Source organism: Ictidomys tridecemlineatus, chromosome 6 (genome assembly GCF_052094955.1).
Source record: "Ictidomys tridecemlineatus isolate mIctTri1 chromosome 6, mIctTri1.hap1, whole genome shotgun sequence".
Classification (NCBI taxonomy): Eukaryota; Metazoa; Chordata; class Mammalia; order Rodentia; family Sciuridae; genus Ictidomys; species Ictidomys tridecemlineatus.
Genome location: NC_135482.1, coordinates 4,638,399 through 4,658,924, shown reverse-complemented (window position 1 = coordinate 4,658,924; position 20,526 = coordinate 4,638,399). Strand labels below are relative to the sequence as shown.

Genomic DNA, 20,526 nt, shown 5'->3' with positions numbered 1-20,526 from the left:
TAAACTCTCTGAATTAAAGCAGAGGCACAGAGATCCGTGGATGTCCCTAACCCATGAGCTGAGCAAGCCCACCAGCCCTCTGAGTGCTGCGCCCGCCCCTGAGGCCCGCTCGGGAGGGGCACCTGAGATGTCATCTGTCATCTCGTCAGGCCAGCTGGTGGCAGGCAACGAACTCCTGACCATGCCCCGTGGCTTCAGCTTGGTTAGCTCTCCCTGTGACGCAGCCCACTTCAGAACTGCCATCGTCCACTCCTGCGCTGCAGTGAGCCCCACGCTTTGAATGAGTTCAGCGCCTGAGCAGAGCCACCAGCCTTGAACAGGCTCAAGGGTCCACTCATGCTGTGGGCCGCCCAGCTGGGTTCTGAACCCACTGACCCCCCTGCAGTGACTTCTTTTGCATCTGTGTCCACTCTCTGCCTTTGTTTGCAGTTCTGCCTCTTTAAACCTGAGGCCACTGTTAACCTTATTGGAGCCACTCTGTGATCAATAGATCTTTGTGCAAAGTGTCCTGTGTGACTGGAGTATTATAGATATTAGTAATAAGACTGGTGTGTGTGTGTGCGTGTGCAAACGTGTGCGTGTGCGCACAGAGCTGGGGTGGAGGCTGGGGCCTCGTGCATGCTGGGCAAGTGCTCCACCACTGAGCTACAGCCCAGCCCTAGTCATTAAGATTGCGGTGTATAAAAGAACTTGCGACTGACCTGCTCATGGCTACCAAGTGAACCGTGAATACTTGGTGGTTAAAGTCAATGAACTTGATGTAGCTAGTTAATTTGCTGATCTTCAATAAATCCTGACATTGTGGAAAGACGAACATGTGCGGTCTCTGGTAATGACAAGGCTCTCTTGCGACAGACGTCAAACTGAACAAGGCCAAAATGAAACCTGGGTGCCAACCCTGCCCCACGTTCCTCCCCAGGATCTCTCTTCTTGGCAATAACAGCTCACTGTTTTAGGTGCTCTGACCACATATCTCTGAGTCCCGCTGATCCCTCCCTTTCCCTCACACCCCACAGGCACCTGCTGGCCCTTCTCCCTGTCCCATTGCCTTCACCCCCTCCCAGGACCCAGGATTCCCCAGGAGGCTGCACAGGCTCCTGGCTCCCATCCTGTCCCCACTGTCCACCCTGCACAGCTCCAGCCAGCTCGTGCCGCTCCTGTCCTGTCCCTGGGCTGTGCCCACCTGGCGCCCGGTCCCAGGATCCTCTCCCCTGCCCTGGGCTCCTCCCAGCCCTTGCTACCCTCAGTGTGGTGGCCGCAGCTGCAGTGCGGGCTCTGAGTCCTCCTGCCGCAGCACTAGCACCGTGCCCTGTGGCTGGTGGCGGGACCCGAGCTGCAGGCTACCAGCTTACAAACCTCACTCATCCCTGGATCTCAGGCTTCCCCGTCAGCGTGAGGAACAAAACGGCCTCACCACAAACAGATGGTCAATTCTGACCATGGCGTCTACTCCGTGTGTGGCTCTGGGTACGTCTCTCCCCACCTCTGGCCCTCGGTTTCTCCAGCTATAATATGGGGACACTAAACCCTTCTGGACAGGGCCAAGTGGGACCCGAGGAGACGTCAAACTGATGGTATGCACGAAGCTTCCGGGTCACTGCCTGGCAAGTGGTGTAGGGTCTCACTCATTCCAGAACAGTGAGTTGGCCCCTACTGTGTGCAGACACTGTGGCAGCCACGGGGTTACTGTCTTGAACATGCAGGGGTGACTCAGGCTCCTGTTTCATCTGCTTACAGTGGCTCAGTGCCCTCCGGACACTCGAGGAGGAGGGGAACCAATGACAGCAGAGCCCCCCCCCCCCCGCTGATCTGAAGGGGCGCATTCACTGGCCAAAGGGGAAGGAGAAGCATCCAAGCAAGGAACAGAATGTGCAGAGGCCAAGAGTATGGCGGAGTGGGAGAGAGTGAGTGGCAGCTGAGGGCACGCCATGCCTATGGGCCAGGCAGGCAGGGCCAGGGCGCAGCCTAAGAGCTAAGCAGCACAGATCAGAGCCCCACACCAAGACTGACCTGCAAGGCCAGTGCCCAGGACGGGCTGGGAGTGGAAAACCAAGCGCTGAAAAGTGACTGACCCTACTGCGGCCTCACTGTCACGTCCCGTCTGGATTCAGAAGGCACAGGGCACAGGGGCACCTGCCGGACCCAAGGGCATGCCGGTCCAGGGAAGCCGGCTGCAGCATCCTTCCTAGCCACATTTCCAGGTGAACCCCAGGCCGATGCCAGCCCACGGGGGCCCCGGAGGGCCTGGGTGTGGCTCTGCGGGGGACAAGTCCAGGTCACCAAGGGGGTCTGTCCCTGCTTCCCCACTACCATGGCAGCTCGAGTCCTGGGTCTGGGCTGTCAGGTGTGATGAACTGTCTCAGCCTGGCTGTGGGCTGTAGACTGGCCAGGGCTGAGATGGCCATCTGGGTCCATTGTGACAGGGCAATGACACCAGAGTGCAGCACTTTGAACTAATCAGAAAGTTCACAAACACAAAACAGCGTGGGTTTGGGTTTTTCTTCTTCTTCATATTGATGAGGTGGATGTTCAAGGACAGGCGCTCAGTAGGTCAAGTGAAGGGTTAGAACTTCTCATTCCAAATTCCAGACATGCGCTCAGTCCACCGGGCATCCTGTGAGGTCAGGAGCAAGCCCCAGGGAGCCCAGGCAATCTGCACCCTGGCCTATCTCCACCTTTGTTTTACTCCCAGGTTTAAAACTCCTAGAGTGGGTGTTGGTGAGGCCTCTTCCATCAACTCCACGTTTAATTATTTAAAATAGACATTGCCTTAGGACATGCAGGACAGTGTTCCCTGTAGCCACGCAATGCTGGTGGAGGGAAGGAAGCTGTGGGGCTGGTCACTCCCCGACTGGGACAACAGGGAGGAGAGGGGCTGGAGAGGGGCCTGGGCTGCGATGTGCAGGGCAATGTCAGCAGCTGCCTGGCCTCTGTCTACTGGCAGCAGGTAGAGGCCCACCAGGGGCCAGCACGTTGGGCACAGCTGCTCTTGTCCTTCCTCTCTTCCTCCAGCAGCCACACTGTCCACCCGGCTGGGCTCCTTCTTCAGAGAACCTGGCCTTCCCCATCCAGAACCCCTGCCTCCCCCACACCGGGCAGGCACCCTGAGGACTCCCAGAGTGCTCTGCTTGGCCAGGTGTTAGGGTGGACTCCATAGTGAGGACTAGCCCTTCTCCACGTGTGCACATGGTGCCCACAGTTTCTCAAAGCAAAAATTAGGACTCACGGCCTGACGGGAGCACAGAATGTTCTAGTCAGACCCCTGCAGGAGAATACCAGCTAGATGGCCATCGTGAGTAGGCTCATTAAAAATGGAAGCTTGGTAGCCAAGATGGACCTCCAGGCAGCGATCAGAATGGGAAGATGGTTCAGAGCACACCACACCCCTCACCCTTGCTCTGAGTGGGCTGCCTCCTGCTTGTCCCTCCACCCACTGGGTCAGGTGCCCTCTAAGGCAGGTCCCTCTGAGGCTGCGCCCTCTGCCCCTCCTGGAGCTCACACCCTCTCTGTGGCTTCTCAGCAGAGTCAGGGCAGTCATTCCTGCTCTGCATGGGGAGGGCTGCTGTCCACTTCAGTGTGATCTGTCCCAATGCCCACTTGCACCTCCGCATCAGGAGCCTGGTGCCTCTCCCAGAGCTGGCCCTGTCCACCCCCCCCTGGCGTGGGCGGCCGGTCTGTGCCTCGCTCCCTCTCTTCCTGGCCTGCACAGGTTAGGGCTTAAGAGTCCGTGCAGGGCTTCCTTTCCCGCCAAGTTCACCCTGAAGGGCCTTTCCCACAGCCCACTTGCCCTTCTGCAGCAGCCAACTGCAGTGCACATGGACCGTCCTTCACCCTGGTGTCTCAGGGGCTCCTGCCCTCCATCCCCAGCTTTAGCTCAGATTCCAGCACACGGTGAGTGTGACACTTGTTTGGTGAGTTAACGAGTGGAATGGAACGGATACTCACTGTGTCACGGGTGGCCATCCCCCCCCAATGCCAGGAGGGGTCCCCTCACTTCTAGCAGGAACACAGGAGGGGAAGGAGGGACCTCAGCGTTAGGCTCTCCACCCGCTCCTGGGCCTGCACCTCTCTAACAGCACTGAGCGCCTGGGGAGAGCCGTGTACCCCTGGTGGCCCAGCGTGACGGGGCACCAGGACCCCATGGGTGGCTGTGCCATGGCGCGGGACAGGTGGAGCCGCAGGTGGTCCTGCTTACCTGGAAGTGCTCCTTCAGTCTCCTGGGGAAGAGCTTCAGGCACTCCTCTGCTGTGATGAAGAACTGAGCTGGAGTCTGGGGGGGCGTGGTCTCCTGCCGCCTGTGGTCTGCAAGGAGACAGGCAGCCCTGAGCGCTTCCTCCTGCTTCCCTGCTCTCCTCCCCTTCCCAAGTCCTGCTGAGACGCCCGCCGCAGCCCCACACCCCGTGTCTGGCTCCCCGCCTTTCCAGGTCTCGGGAAAGCTCCCCTTACTGCTAGAGGGGCTGTCCCGACCGCAGGGACGGGTCCCCCAGCTGCACTACAGGTTTATGTCTGCAGTCTCCGTCCTTCCGACCTCTCATTCATCTACCGATGCCCAGAGGCACAGGCAGGAAGCTGCCTCTTCTTTGATCTCTAGATCCATGCCATAAGGACAGGAATGTGTAATTTATCCCCTGCCACTTCTTGACCACCGATCTGTTAGATGTCATGCAGGGGCCGTCACACATTTTTTGATTCTTCTAACAACCCAAAGAAGTGGACTCTCGTGCCTTGTTTTAGCCCAAGGAAGTTTACCATACTATTCACAGAGGATGACAGGGGCTCAGAGGGCTCCCCAGCCTGCCCAGGTAGGGTTCTTACAGCACAGCTGTTCAGGCCAACTGGCTTCCAGCGCCCAGCTGGTATGGTGCCCTCTCCCTTCTGTAAACTGAGAGAGAAAGTGCAGCCTCTACTCTAAACCCAGTAGGTTCCACCAGGCCTGATCATCTGAGCATGACCTTGTCTAAAGCCAGGCCACCACCCGGACATGGTTGTAGACATGACTCTCTGCCCGTTGCAGCCAAGCTGGCCCTACCCCCACAGGGTGTGATTTGCAGGAGATGGCCAGGGACAGGGCGCCCAGAGCTTGTGGGCACCCTCTGGTCCAGTCTTGAGCCTGGCTTCTGCCCCACCCCTACCTCACAGTGGGGTTGGCTTCCACATGGGGATGCCCTGCCCCCTCCACAGGGGCCACCACCCACCCCAGCATGGGGCTGTCAAAGCCTGGCTTTCCTGCCCCAAAGCACCTGGCCCTCTGGGGGCTGGTGCAGGATGCCAGGTGCTCCCAGGAGCACAGGGGACAGGTCACGGGCAGAAGACAGGAAAGGGATGGGCAGAGGACAGGGATGGATGCTGACTCTGCTCAGTGGTGGCCTCACTGGTCTCAGGCAGGCCTCCTTCCCACCTACTCTGGTCCCTTCTCTGAAGGAGGAAGCACCCATGTGGCAGAGCGGTGACTGTGCTGTAGGCTCCTCCCCCCAACTTTCATTTTCCTTCAGGGGATCAAACAGATCCAGGGCAAGCATCAGAATTCTAGAGGGCCATGCTGCCCACTCTGCCTTCCTCCCTCAGCAGGGCACCTCCTGAAGCTGGCTGGGGCTGGGAGGGCCTCTGGCGCTGACACAGAGAAGCAGCCACCTCCCAGAGCCAGCAGCAGGAGAAGGGCTGCGACACAGGGCTGCTGTGGCCCAGCCGCCTGGCCAGTGTGTGCAGAGAGAGGGAGAGAGGAGGGAATTCCACCTACTGCATGCCTGGCCCCTGCAGTTCTGTGCCAGGGCCTCAAGCAGACAGGGCAGGAGGCCCCTGTCCCTGCCCTGGGGCAGGACTGAACTGCCAGCCTGAGCATGGTGGACAGCAGAAGGAGGTGATGTGGCTGGGGGAGGGACCCAGCCCACCTTGACCTCTCACACCAGATGGGCTTCCTAATTTCCTCACAACTGTTGGGGTGGGAGGTAGGAGCCGTGGCTGGGTGACCTTGGGCACATCAGTGAATCTTCTAGAATCTCTGCCTCCACATCTGTCAGCAGAGAAGGGTAAGAACTGCCCTGCCTGCTGATAGCATTATTAAATACAGGTCACCAGCATAATTTCAGGCAGAAAAATCCTAAGGGACATGAGGTCTGACTGGGGTCTCAGGGAAGACACAGGCTTGGGAGTCCATTTTAGAACCATTAGGGTCCTGGGTTTGCAGAAGACGCAGGCCCAGTTCCACCCTCACACTCCGTTTAACTTAGTAAAAGGAAGGGCTGAAACTCTAAGATTAAGCAAAGTGCCTGAGTCCAGTCCAGGACGCAGGCGGCTCAGCATCTCCGTGGAGGCCCCAGCAGGCTGGGTGCCCAGGCTTGGCCTCAGTACCTTCAAATCCTGCCGCAAAGTCAAGGTAGCTCATCCCCTCCTTCTTAAAGCCGATCTTTGTAGTCAGCTGAGAGAACTGGGTGTCGTCCATGGGCATTCCGCTGTCTTCTAGTACCTGGCGAAGGGAGGTGAGGGTGGAGAGGCCCTGGTCACCCTGGCCACTGCTCAGCGACCACCTACCACTCTGATTGTTGCTCCACCCCCAGCCCAGCAGCTGAGGGCGGGGCCCCGGGCCCCTGGGCCCAGCACAAGGCTTGTGTTTGTTGAGCATGTGGTGAACAAAGGACCTGGCAGCAGCCCTGGCACAGCCAGTGAGGCCCCGGCCCAGGGCGCTCAGCAGGCCTCTGCAAAGGCCCTGCCACCCACCCACGTCCCTGTGGTGGCCACTGCCGGGGCTTTGGAGTTTACACTCACATACATTGAGGGAAACACAAAACAAAGCAAGGCAGTGTGAGGAGGGAAGACATTTCTACAAGTCTAACATGACCCACAGGTCACACGGCAAGCTGTGTGGCCGGTGACGGGGGGATCCATGGCCACCCCGCCCCCTCCCTGTGCTAGCCCACTCCCTATAGGTTGTTCCTGACCCACCAACACCTGTCCCCCCGTGCATGTGGGGGAGTGAGCACCTGGGAAAGCACCCTTCCCTGTATGACAAACATCACGGTAAACATCACAAGGAACTGTCCCCATACCACCCCCAGAGAGGCAGGTGGCCGGAGCTGCTCCAGGGCAGACGACGACCTTTGACCACGGCCCAGACAGAGCTGCCTGCCTGGAGAGACGGCACCCAGAAGGGATGCTGGGGGACACCACGCTGCTGCCCCCACAGTGGCGAGGGAAACGGGAAAGCCCTGCTCCCCTCCCAGCCGAGGACACAGAACCACAGCTCCACATGCCCGTGTGTCCATGGGCCAGAGTCGTCCAGGATGACCCACCTCCCGCGCGGGACAGAGGACAGAGGCTTTTTTGCAGGGCTGAGTGTGCAGAGGGTGGTGGAGAAGGGGATGGGGCAGACGCGGACTTAACGCGTTCCAGATGGTTCTGGAGCCACAGGAAGCCCATGTCCCCCAGCGGAAGGCTGGAGAGGCAAAGCCCTTTCTGGAGAGTCCAGGTGTGGGTGGGGACAGGATCAGGTAGGACCGCAGCACAAGTCTACATGGGCAGCATCGTTATGGTCACCAGTGTGGCAGTGTTTGTTGCCACTTCAGGCCAGGCACTGGGCTGGGCTCTCTCCAGACCCTGCCCAAAGCTCATTTGATCCTGACACTCTTGCAAACCCGACTGGTCACCTGGGAACGGAGGCTTGCCCTGATGGCCTGACCAGGGAGCAGCAGGCTCAGGGTTCAAACGCTGTTCTGAGTCCTAACTGTTCTGATGAGCCCCATGGGGGATGGGTCACCGGGCTGGACAAAGCCGGGGAGGTGGAAAGGACAGGAAGCCGGTCGGCAGAAAGTAGGGGAGCCGCCCTGCCCTGGACTCTGGCACCCCCGACCCCAGCATGCAACTTGGCCACACAGGAAAGGCTAAGTGGAGCCCTGGTGACAGGAGAGGGCAGGAGGCCGGGAGGCCGGGGTCCAGGAGGAGAGCCCCTCTCCCACGCAGGGACCAGTGAGCACTCGGCTGCAGTTCAGATCTGGCTCTCGGCAGGGACCCGCACGATGGCAGGGCTACCTCCCGCTCCTATTGTCTTGGTGTCACCCTCTGTGGTGTGCAGGAAGAGGACGGGGACCTGTGGCTTGCTCTTGGTCTCCTGTCTACACAGTGACGTGACCCATCTGAATGTGGAAGTGGTCACTGCCTCTTTCCTGGCCCAGGCGGGGCTGCTGGAAGCTAAGAGTGAACCAGCCACAATGGGCTGCAAGTGTCCCTCTCCCTGGGGAGGCTGGGCTGGGGGCCCAGTGAACAGGAGGCTGCAGGTAGCCACACAGGGGGTGACAGGGGAGCAGATGGATTCCAAGGCTGTCCCCAGGGCCTGCCTGGGCGCCAGGCAGGCAGAGTGCGCCTGGGCATGCTGTGCTGTCTGCACCATCTGCACGAGAGCCTTGGCCCAGCCCTGCGGAGCAGCCGGTCCCAGCCCGGATGGCAACAGCACAGAGGGGAGGCCACAGCCCACGCACCAGCACCCGGAGGCAGTCGGCCCCTGCAGCGAATAGATGGGCTGCTTGCTTTGAAAAATAACTTTATATTTTGAAAACAATTACACATGAATTATTCATAGTGAATTCCTCCTGCTCGGTCCCTTCACAAAAAACATATGTAAAGAACGGGAAGGAAACGACCGTAGGCGAATGTTTCCCAGCCTGAGGGCTGTGAGCACCGAGGGATGTGGCAGGCCTCGGGCAGCCTGTCGGGGCTCAGGCGCAATCCCCGCAATCCCCGAGTGGCCACGCAGCACACAGAACCCAGCCAGCCGCTGCTCGGGGTGCCCCAGAGCCTTCCCCAGAGCCTTCCACCAACACCAGCGTCTGGCTCCTCCCCGGCCGCGCCCCACACTTCATTTCTCATTTGGACACAGCCGCAGATCAGCTGGATTTATCACAAGCTCAGAGGCCATTTACAATGCCACGTAAGGTGGGTGACACAGTGACAGATTCAAAACGTTCACCCATGCGCGTCGTTTTCTCGGGCCTTTTCTGGAAGTGTTTCTGAGAAACTTCTCGCAGAGTGACAAACGATGGTCTGGCATTTTCTGATTCACCAAATTGTTACTTCTGTCACCGCTGGGACCTACCATTTCCGTCCTGGCTGGGCTCTCCGAAGGCAGGTGCTGGCGTGGGTGGTGGCTGCGTGAGAATCAGACTTGTCTAAGCCCCGACTGCAGAAAGCCTCTGAGAGAGTCCCCCCACTGGCTTCCGCGGGGGACACGTGTCCTCCAAGCCTCGGCACACGGCGGTGGTGTTTCTCTAGGAACCGCACACGCGCAGACCACGCGGAGTCAATATCGTGCCACCCCCACTTAAAAAGGTAGAGACCTTGCCACCACACAGGCCGTCCCTTTCCTAACCATGGCTGTCACTGTTTCCACCTACATTTGTCACAAACCCCAAAAGACAAGGCTGGAATTTGTGTATGGACATTTCTATGCATTTTTTTTAATTCAGAAAAAGCAGTCCTTTATATTCAACCAGATATTTACCATTTCTAATGTTCCTCTTCCTTTCACGAACATCTGGGTCCCCCTGGCATCAAATTTCTTGGGTCCAGGAACGTCCTGTAGTACTGCTGGGAGGCAAGATGGGTCACAATGCATTACCTTTTTGTTCTTGCTCTGTTTTTCTTCATCTGGGAACATCACCTTCATTGTTAAAAGGACACTGGCTGACAGCGAATTCTGAGTCTGCGGCTTCGGCAGCCCCGGCTTGGCTCCGCCCTTCAGTCCATCGGCCCGGTGTTTCTTGGTCTCCGTGGTCTCTGATGAGGGGGCATGGCCTCTTGGTCGTAAGGCATCACTTTTCTCATACTTCCTTTAAGATTTCCTTCTTCAATTCTTGTTTTCAGAAGTTTTTCTGTGATTTTCTGTGGATTTATCTTAGTCTGAGTTTCCTAAATCTATAAATGTAGGCCTTTCGCCAACATTCAGAAGTTGTGGTCATGATTTCTTCACAGAAGTCTTCCCAGTCTCCCTCTTGCTCCCCCCCTGGGTTTTCAATGCACCAGCGTTAGACCTTTTCATATTATTTCCCATGACCTGGTGGCACTATGCTTGTTTATTTATTTATCTGTTGATTTTTTTTCTCTCTCTTCTTCAGTTTGTAGAATTGATTCTTCCTTTTTTCATCCATGGTTAAGACATTGGGTAAGGTTTTTTATTAGTTCTGGATTTTCCATTAGTTTCTTCTTATAATTTTTATTTCTCTACTGAGAGGTCCTACATTTTCAATAATTCTGAATATATTGTTCTTTGTTCACTGAGCATTTTTATAGCAGTTAAAGATTTTTAGAGTTGACTCTAACACTGGTCATCGCAGTCTTTTCTCTTGGGAAAGGATTTCTTTTCTGTTTCTCCACATGTTGAGCACTTCGGGATGGCATCCTGGACACTGTGAACGTTACGTGTCATGACCCTGGATTCCGCTCACGTTATCTGTGGACAAGTTGGTTGCTATTCCTTTCTTTATTTGAGGAAGCCACAGACTTGGTTGGCCTGGATCTGAGAAGGCTGTCTTTTCAGACTTTCAGGATACAGTTTGGACTTCAGCCCACTTCTTTGACCCTTGGGTGGGCTGCTTGCAATCTGCCTGGCTCACAGATGGTTCAGGGTCCATCAGGGACTTAGGGAGAACTTCTGCACCAGTTTGGAGCCCCTGCTGTCCGGCTGTCTCCATTTCAAACCTTGCCTCGCCCCCCCACCCCCTCATTTACTCAGACCTCGTCCCCCTGGTTCTGTACGCCAGAAACAGGACTGGCGGTCTGTTGGTGTTTTGTCTGCGCTGGGTGGCACCAACCTCGTCCTTCACGCAGGTGAAAACCTGGGGACCAGGGCACCTCCAACTCATGCTATTCCCACCTCAGGACCAACTCTCCCCCAGAATCCTCTTGCTCAGCTTCAGCCGACAGGGTCCTCTTGATCTACCTCTCCAACCTCATCCAGCATTTCTATGTGGGGTCTTTGAGAAGTTTCCAATAGAAACTTGCTCGGCCATGCTGGAGACAGAACGTCCCGTAGCCCTTCCTGGGGTGTTGTGGCACACCTGCCCTCAAGATGCAGGGGTCACTGCTCAGAGAAGGCTTCCCAGTCCTCCGCAGCCTGGGCCCCACTCCCCACACAAGTGACCTTCCACACTTGCCCACTTCTCTCACAGAAGTAGGAGCCTAACCCATGGCAGGTCTCCTGTCTACACAGTGACATTCCTGTAGGACAGGAAATCACCTGCTTATCCCAAGAGCACAAAGTAGATACTCAGTGACAAGTGAAAAGAGGAGGAGAGGATGTCGATGCAAGGGACAACTCACAGACGTCGTCTACTGTGTCTGGGTGGGTCTTGAGCCTAAGAACGTCACGTCTGCACAGACAAGAGCGTCCGGCCGCCCTCAGCCCTGGCAAGGACGCAGTCGGAAAACCGAGAGCCCTGTGGGGCGGACAGGAGTGTACTGTGCTTGTGAGACACACAGGAGGAAGGGACAGGCTAGGGACTGAGCTGCGCTGGCTCCTCGACAGGCCCCGCAGACCCTTCTGACTCCATGTTGTGCTGTTCTGCGCTGTGTCAGCCCTGACATCTTCACGCCTGTCCCCTCAAGGCTGCAGCTAGTAGACGCTCCTCTGCAAGATCAGGCAGTCACGGAAGAAGTTCGTGTGCTTAGGCCAGGGACTGAAAGGACACAGCCTGAGGAGAACGGGGGATTCAGGGACACCATCCAAACACATCCTTCCTTACCTGGGAATTCCCTGGACAAAGTTCCTTCGTGATAAAACTAAAGAGACTTGTTTTTTCCCCAAGCAACAGTATTTCTATTTCTTTGCACACCCATTCACAGAGAAAAACAAAACTGACACACACATTAAAAAATAACTGTCTTCCCTAGAATTCCAGACACACTGCCTCCAGGCCTCCCTTTGCCCATTCCAGCGACACCTGATCTTCTAGCTCCTCCATCTGCCTCTTAACTGCCCACCACCAGGAGCCATCCCCAGGACGCAGGTGCGGCCCAGGAATTCTGTCATCAAGATGATCTGATCACATGCAAGTCAGGGGAAGGGTCATGCGTGCCACGGCTGGTTCACTCCGTGCTTAGGTAGAAAATTCAAATGTTGGCAAATGTTTCCTAGAATATTCAGAGGCAGGAGGCTTGCCTGAAAATAGCCAAGAACATTAAAAAAGGAAGAACACTGAGAGAAAGACCTGTTTTACTAAATTAAAAAGCCATGCTGCATTGAGATGGAAACAGAAGTATCATCCAGCAGAATGGAGACTTTCAGACATGGTACCCAGTTGCATAATTACTAGTCGGGGCCTGGGAGGTCTTCTTGCTCTAAGCAGTGGGATCAGAAGCCTGCTAAAGAATTTGAGGAGGGGCTGGGGTTGTGGCTCAGCGGTAGAGTGCTCGCCTAGCATGTGCAAGGCCCTGGGTTCCATCCTCAGCACCACATTAAAACAAATAACAATAAAGAGATAAAATAAAGGTATTGTGTCCAACTCCAACTAAAAATAAATAAATAAATAAATATTTTTAAAAAAGAATCTGAGGAAGGAAACAGAGAGGGAGCTGCCACCGCCCTAGTCTCCAGTGTTAGGGTGAGGGTCAAAGCAGATCAGCCTTGTTGCCTGTAGAGCTCGCTCATCAACACCCGCAGAGGCCGGCTGGGGGAGGGGGAGGTTGCCCCGCCCCACCTAGGCCCCTGCTCCTCAGTGCAGTGCCACCACCCAGGAGCACGTGAGTCATAAGATGTCCAGCCCCCTCCATGGAGTCCTCCAAGTTCTTTTTGGGGGTCAGTAAACAGCATGCTTGGGGCTTTTGCAGCCCTGCGGCTGAACACTAGTACAATGAGAACTTCAGAAAAGCCCCATCTTATAACATATAAAAATGATTCCAGTGTATTAAACATTTACATCCAAAAATAAAACAATAAAAATTCTTGCAAAAACCCTTAGGAAAGACAAGCTCAGACTCCATAAAAACAGAAAGATGCAAGTTACCACAATGAACATGATTTTGACTAGCACAGTAGCACATACTAAACTTCTCATTATACTCAGAGTCGGTCGACATTTGGAAATTAGTAATTCCCCAGCACTGCCGACAGGGATGAATTTGATAGAATCTTTGGAAATATAAGATGGCAATATGCTTTTAACATTTAAATGTGAATATTCCTTTGACCTGAAAATTTTACTTCTTATATCAGCAAAAAATTGTAACAACTTCATTATAAGTTCACAGACTGCAACAAATGTACCACTCTGGCCACCGATGCCATGGGGAGGGGTTGGAGACGTCGGGTTTTGGGGGTTTGTGGGAATTCTCTGAGAGTTCTGCTCATTTCTGCTGTCCACCTAAAGTGCTTTAAAAAATAAAGTCTTGGGCTGGGGTTGTGACTCAGTGGTAGAGCACTTGCCTAGCATGTGTGAGGCACTGGGTTCAATCTTTGGAACCGCATAAAAATAAATAAATAAAATAGAGGTATTGTGTCCATCTACATTTAAAAAATAGATTTTTTTTCAAAAGTCTATTAAAACACACAATAAATTCTAGGAGGCTAGAGGGTGGAAGAACAACACCTTGCTCACCAAGACGGCTAACTTGGACTTCATTTTCAAATAAAAAAAGAAGGAAGATGGATGTATTAATGGCAAAGACATAAATATGATAAACTTAAAAAGACAACTGAGAGATTTGGAAACGGTCATGCATAAGACAAAGAGGTGGCTTCCCGTTGTTCATTTGTTCAGACCTTTGAGCACCTACATGGCAGGTGCCAAGCCAGGCCCTGGGAACACGGCAAACACAGTCCCAAAGTGAAGGAAACTCTGACCATTGGTGGAATTCTCACGGTGCCGGGGACCACATCTGAAAGTCTTTAATTTGTTGGCTTATATATCTCTCTCAATGCAATGTTTTGTTTTTTTTTAAATTTAGTAAAACATGTCTTTTTCTGAATTTTCCTCCTTTTTGTATGTTCTTAGCTATTCTCAGATTAGGTTTCTATTTTGCATATAAAATTCAAAGTCATTTTATCCAATTGTAATTGGACTCATATTAAATTTCTATATTATGGTCTGGGTCTGGGTCTCAGTGGTAGAGCACTCGCCTAACACGTGAGGCACTGGGTTCCATCCTAAGTGCCACATAAAAATAAATAAAATAAAAGTATAGCATTCATCTACAACTAATATATATATATATATATATATATATATATATATATATATAAATATTTTAAATCCTACATTACGAGTCTGTCTAGCTGTTGAGAAGAGAACACAGAGGAATGCGGTGGCAGAGTGCTTACCGCCCATTTCTCCTGTCCCAGAGCCTCGGGCCTTGGAGCCTATTCTACTGTGGCCTTTTGCACACCAGATCTGACTGCAGAACTTGAGATCACCTCCTTGAGGGAGGGAAGGCAATGAAATCCGACTTCGTTTGTCCACGGAACACTCTGATTTTACCTGCGTACAAACGAGTGAACAAAACTGCAAAATAGGGTTGAAGGCAAATAGCACTTCTCGGCCCAGAGACAGCCATGCCATAAGGTGAAAGCACAGCTCTCAGGAAGTCGCTGCGATCCTGAATCTCTGTGTGCCTAGCACTTCAGCTGCAAAGTGATACTGCAGCAATCAACAGGAGAAAAAAGAGTTTCACTAAACAAACCCATTAACAGACGGGGAATTCAGCACAGCGACTGATGGAATGAGCAGCTAAGAATCTGGTAAGAACAAAGAACCTCTGAAATCTAACCTACCAGGCGAGCACGGAACCCAAGCCTCCTCTGGCGGGGCGTGCCCTCTTCACGAGTATTTGTGGAACAGCTACCAAAACTGCCTGTGTACGCTGGGGCATAAGATGAGCATCGATATATTTCCAAAGACTGACTATGTCATTTCGACTTTAGAACCTATCAGATGACTATAATACAATCAACTTTAAAATCAATAGCAAAAGGTAAACTAAAAATCCCAAACATTTGGAGGCTAAACACACTTTTTAAATAAACCATAAAGAAAGAAACTGTAAAGTTATTGTAAACAAAAAGTAAATTGTAAAGTTATTTTGAACTAAATAATAATAAAAATATAATATAAAAAAAATTGTATGGTGTAGCAAACCCTGTACTTTGAGGGAAACGTACAGCATAAATTCATACGTAAAGAGAAATAAAGGCTGAAATCAATTATCTAAAATTCTATCTCAAGAAATTAGAGAAGTGAAAGCAAGTTAAATCCAATCAAGTAAAAGGAAGGAAATAAGGTAACAGCAGAAATAAATGAAATGTAAAACAATATACAATAGAGAAAATAACAACACACATGCATTTATTACTGCTTCCAGATGGGGTGGACCATTTCACAGGAAGCAGACACCATCAATGAGGACAACTAGCAAGGTCGGGCTCGGCTGGGACCCTCAAGAGCATCAGAGTGCGGGGCAGCAGCAAGACTGAGGGACTCAAGCCCCCAGCAGGGGACCCTTCAGAGGACAACTCGGGGAGCCGCTGATGATGAACTGGGGTGGAGGGGTCTGTGGCCAGGCAGCGGGCCTCTCCAGGAAAGCTTGGATTAATTACATGGCAACAGGGTGGCAAGTTAAGGACTTTAGCTGGGTGCAGTGATACGGGCCTGTAATGCTAGCAACTGAAGCAAGTTCAAAGTCAGCTTCAGGAATTTAGCAAGACCCTGTCTCAAAATAAAAAATATAAAGGGCTGGGGATGTGGCCCAGTGGTAGAGCACTCCTGGGTTCAAACCCCAGCACCAAAATAAACAAGTAAATAAAAATAAAGACTTGAGAGGGCTCAGCCCAGATGTGGCCTGCACTCTGGACAAAAGTCCCCACACTGTTGTGGCACTTAGGGGATCCCGCCTACCAGGGGGCAAGGCCCTGGGTGCCAAAGGCAAACACTGGGAAACCCTAAGACGGGGTCGGCTGACATGGAGGTGCAGCCTCTTGAGCCCCAGAGGGACCTGCCTATTCAGCCGTGTGCTGAGAGATCCTGCTGTGGCCTCTGCAGGGAGGACGGAGAAGTGCAGACGTCTCATGGTCACGTGGGACTGGGACTGACAGAAATGAGACGTGGGGGACCTCAAACACAAAGCTGGTCAGTTCCTTAAAACATCTACTAACTCAGGAGCCCTGTGGAAGAGGAAGCTCCGGAACTAACCCAAGCCAGTCCCTCCCACCCACAATATAGATGCTTTTCCCCAGGCATCTCCCTCGCCCCCAGACCCAGGCTGGCCCGAGGGGCACGGGGCATTCCGTGCACTGACTGTCACCAGAGCCTGCCTGAGATTCAAAGCCACAGCTGCAAAGGCCCAGGGGTGCGTGGCCCGCAAAGGTACCAATGACATCTCTCCTCGTCTTTGTTGCCGTGGGGAACGTCTGCGTCTCTCCCTAGGAAGCCTCTGCCCTCTTATTATGCCCTTGGTTTTACAGTCTTCCTTTCTGTTAGCTGACCATGATACACAAAAAGAGTTTTTAAAATATCTGTTTTATTTACTGATCAGGGTTGAATGCTCCCAATAGAAAACTGAAAACCAGACGAGTGGAAATGTTTAATACCTGACGTTTTGGAAGACCTAGTTTGCTCAGTCATGATCGTTCCATTACTCATCCCACCCACTGTGTCCAGAGGCTACGTAGCCCGGGCTCCCTGTTCCGAGTGGGAAATGGATGGCATCAGGAATTGCTGGTAGTGGGGAGGATTCCGATTCCTGGGCCTGGGAGTCTGGTCACACAGAGGGACGGGAGCTCGGGGGAGGAAGGAGGAAGGTGCACTTGGTGCTAGGCAAGGCTCTGCCTCCAGCAGGGCAGAAGAGGGGGCGGGACATGAGGAGCTGGGACACTGGCTCAGCCATTTCCAACTCCTGCTCCTGACGCACATCTCTGCCAAGCTCAGGGCCCGGGTGCCCAGAGGAGAGCTGCCCCGGGAGCCCCAGCCCTGGGCTGCGTCTGCCATTGCTCCAGGGCAGCCACCTGCCCTCTCAGACCAGCAGGCCCCAGTGCGCCTGTGGGTGAACTCCGAGTCCCAGTGCTGTGCCTTAGGGCCAGGACCTGGAACAGGGCCCTGCAGGGGTGGGGCAGGGGAGCAGTGAGACTAGGTGCCTGGCGCCCTGTGAAACTCCTGCAATGCCCCCAGACTCCCTGTATCTGCTCCCGCTACGTCGTCACTCAGTATCCCCCCCGATCCCCCAAGCCAGGACCCGGGGAACCACTTGACTTCCTCCTCCCCCTCCCCTACGTCTAGCACCTCTGGAGTCGGATCCCCTTGTCCCCCCTGGTGCTCACAAAAGCCCATCTTTGGCTTTGCTCTGTTTGGGGAGGAGGAATGTGGGGACCATCTCCATAGCTCCCTACCCTGTGGGCGCCCTGAGCCCTGCCCCATCTTGTCCATCCAGGAAATGAGCTGAATGAGCTCCATGGGGCTCAGAAATAAGACCCAGAAAGAGCCTATTACTGTGCCTGGCATGGGACAGGCACCAGGAGAACAGCGGCCACTGGTGGAGCCAACCCCTTCTTGGAGACACGTTCCACTGCCTTCCACACTTGTCCCCATGGACGCGGCAACATGTTGACCAAAATGCTTTTCTTCAAAACAGCTGAGAGCTGAGCCCCTGGAGGGGCAGACAGGAATCTGAAGCAAGGGTTTACATTAACTCCTGGGAGCTGTGCCGAGCCTCCAGGCTGAGCCTCTGTAGCAGAGGCTCGAGTTCCCGTGAGCACAGCAGGCCGGCCCTCTGCACCTCCGAATTTCACTGCCAGGCTGGGTGGTTTTTTTTTTCTTTCAATTTTCTAGAGAAACAACCCCCAGATCTGTTATCACAGCATCGTGGGGATCGTTCCCTGGCAGGTGGGGCCTGAGCGGCTTTGTGTGCCCACCCCACCCCGCCCATGAGGCATGGTCCCCGTCTGCAGGAGACAGCCAGGCAAGGTAACAGACTTTCTTGTTTTAAAAGTTCATCAGAAGCTGGCCACACCCCTGTTGGAAGTATTCTAGGAGGGGATTGCCACAGAGTCCTTCTGAACTCTGGGAGGTGACCAGCAACGGCTTTGCTCTGTCCCAGTCTACAGCACACTGGAGACTGGGCTCTGCCCTGGTGAAGTGTGCTGGCACCGGGAAGCCCCTGGCTCTGCAGGGACAGTGGCACAGCAGACCCCTTCTCCTACCTTCCTGAAGTCACACAGGTCCATCTTCCCCGCAGGCTCCTGGCTGACCTCCAGAAACCGTTGCCTGAACACGGGGTCCTGCCCCCGGACACAGGTTTTGAGTTTTTCAAAGACTTCCTCCTGGGTCACGTTCTTGGTCTCGGTGGTTGTACCCTCGGGGGGCTTGGTTCTAAAAGCACAAGCGGATGTTCAGATGGGCGCATCCCGCGGGTCTGGCCCGTCCTCTCTTTGCCCCACAACAGCAGGGAGGACCGCAGTCCCCACTTCCAAGTGAGGACACAGATGCTCAGCAAAGTGCGGCTGCCCAGACCCCTGAGCTCTGGAACGTGCTGCAGTGGGCAGGACGGGGGGCGGGGCTGTCGTCCTCGGGCTGACCCAGATGCGCTCTGAGCTTCGTGAAAATGGTGTGGGCCTGGTGCCCGTGAGGGACTTTTTAATGAACTGGGCCCAACATAAGACTTCAAATGGGAGAAGTAGGTCATTTTGTGGTTAGTAGACCAAGGAATCACCAAGGGCCAATGGAAGGAAAGGGAGCCGCGTGATCTGCAGACTGACTGGATCCGGGAGGTGTGATTTTGTGTGTGCAGGGAAGATAACTGCTGCCCCTGCTCTCTCTCCAGAAGGGGACAAGACAGTCGTGGGCAGAAACGTCCACTCCTGCTCTGCTCCCCCAGCTTCCAAAGCTCCGGCAAAGTCTGACTTCACGCAATGCTTAATTGCCATCGCTCCTCGCAGGGCGTTCAGAAGCCGACCCCCACAGAATATCCAACCTTTCTCTTAAAATGCCATCTCTCTGCTCGTTTATAAAGCCACTATTGAAAAGTCAGACATTCAAATTTCGTTATCATATCATTAAAATATTCCCATTGCTCTACACTTGAGAACATTTTTACAGGGATGTGAGCCCGCGGAGTTCCGGAGTTCTCCCTTTCCCATGATTTATGACAAGCTAAGAACAAGCAAGCTAAAAGAATATCTTTTCATTAGACCAAGGCTGATTTTTCAAAATGAAGAACTAGAATATTCATCAGTCCCGCTTTTTATAGATTTACTAAGTGTGTTTTATGGTTACAATTCAATTTGGCAATCATTTAAATATTTCCACCATCCACGTTAGAGAGCAGTAGCTGGCTGGCTGGTGCGTTTTGCAGTAACTATGACGGTGGTGAGGAATCTCGGTCTCTGGAGGAGAGCGGACGTGAGCGTGGAGAGGGAAGAGCACAGCCTGGAGCCTCTCAGGGAGGTGAGTCCCAGGCCCTGACCCAGGCTGGCCACCAGGTGCGGTGCAGGAGAACTGGAGGCGCGACCTGGGACCACTGCACTTGCATTCCTAAAGTTCATAGGTGGTTTCAACCACTCCCTAAAATTCACCGACTCTCATCTCTGTGTGTACGGGCAGCATCTTTCTTATTTAAATTATAAACTATTAAAATACTCATTTAGCCAACAAACAGCTACTAACGCCTACTCCACCGTGGCTTCCCTTTCTTTACCTCTCTGAAAGATCCGGCAGCGGCTGCTGCTCTTTCTGGAAATGTTCACTTGACTTGTCCTTGGAAACACAAATGGGAGGCATAGTGGGCAGGTCCTTAATTCCAACACATGCCAGAAATTTCTTGTACAGGATTCTTCCTGAAACTGTGTCCTGAAACTTACTGCTGAGTCTGAGAGTGGAGAACAGGGCACGCCATTAGAATGGCTTCAATCAACACACCCAGCATGACGGGCACATGGTAACTACAGCCTTCACCTCTGCTCTCGGTGTGTGCAGCAGTGTGGCCACTTTGGGAGACAGTTTGCCAACTGAATATACAGTTATCAGAGGAACTAGCCATTCTACTCCTAGGCAGTTATCCAAGAGAAATAAAAATCTATGTCTACACAAAGAGTTGTACAAGGCACACTGCTTATTTATAATACCCCAAACTGGACACCAAACATGTCCATCAACAGATAAATGGTTCCCAAACTGAGGAGGCCGTGCCAGTAAAATGGAATACTATTTAGCAAAAAAAAAAAAAAAAAAAAAGAGACCAAACGGTTGATATATGTACCATAAGAATGAGTCTGAACATCATTATGCTGAGTCAATAATTTCAGATCAAAGAAGAGAATCCTGCGTTCTCCCATTACATGAAGTCCTAGAGAATGCAAAACAATCTACAGTAACAGCAGGTCAGTGTTTGGGAGGGGGAGAGGGAATAATGCATTGCACAAAGGCACAAGAAAGATTTCAAGTTTGATGTCTTGATTAATACCCTGTGGTGGCTTCCTGAATGTGGACACATGAGGAATTTCATCAAATGATATTCTTTAAATATGTGGAGCTTATTGCATATAAAGTCTACCACAATAAAGAC

General features: G+C 53.2%; 1 protein-coding gene across 9 annotated transcripts in view; it reads right to left on the bottom strand.

Annotated features, from left to right (window-relative positions):
* Efcab6 (EF-hand calcium binding domain 6) overlaps positions 1 to 20,526 on the bottom strand; it is a 212,782-nt gene that overhangs the window by 77,870 nt on the left and 114,386 nt on the right. For 8 of the 9 annotated variants that reach the window (XM_078052585.1, XM_078052592.1, XM_078052584.1 and 5 more), the window contains 4 exons: positions 19,660 to 19,830; positions 18,167 to 18,335; positions 6,349 to 6,463; positions 4,196 to 4,302 (listed from right to left, as the gene is read on the bottom strand). In XM_078052585.1, coding sequence (XP_077908711.1) covers positions 4,196 to 4,302; positions 6,349 to 6,463; positions 18,167 to 18,335; positions 19,660 to 19,830 — 562 coding nt within the window. The remainder of the gene's footprint in view (positions 1 to 4,195; positions 4,303 to 6,348; positions 6,464 to 18,166; positions 18,336 to 19,659; positions 19,831 to 20,526) is intronic. The other variant, XM_078052589.1, reaches the window with a different exon arrangement.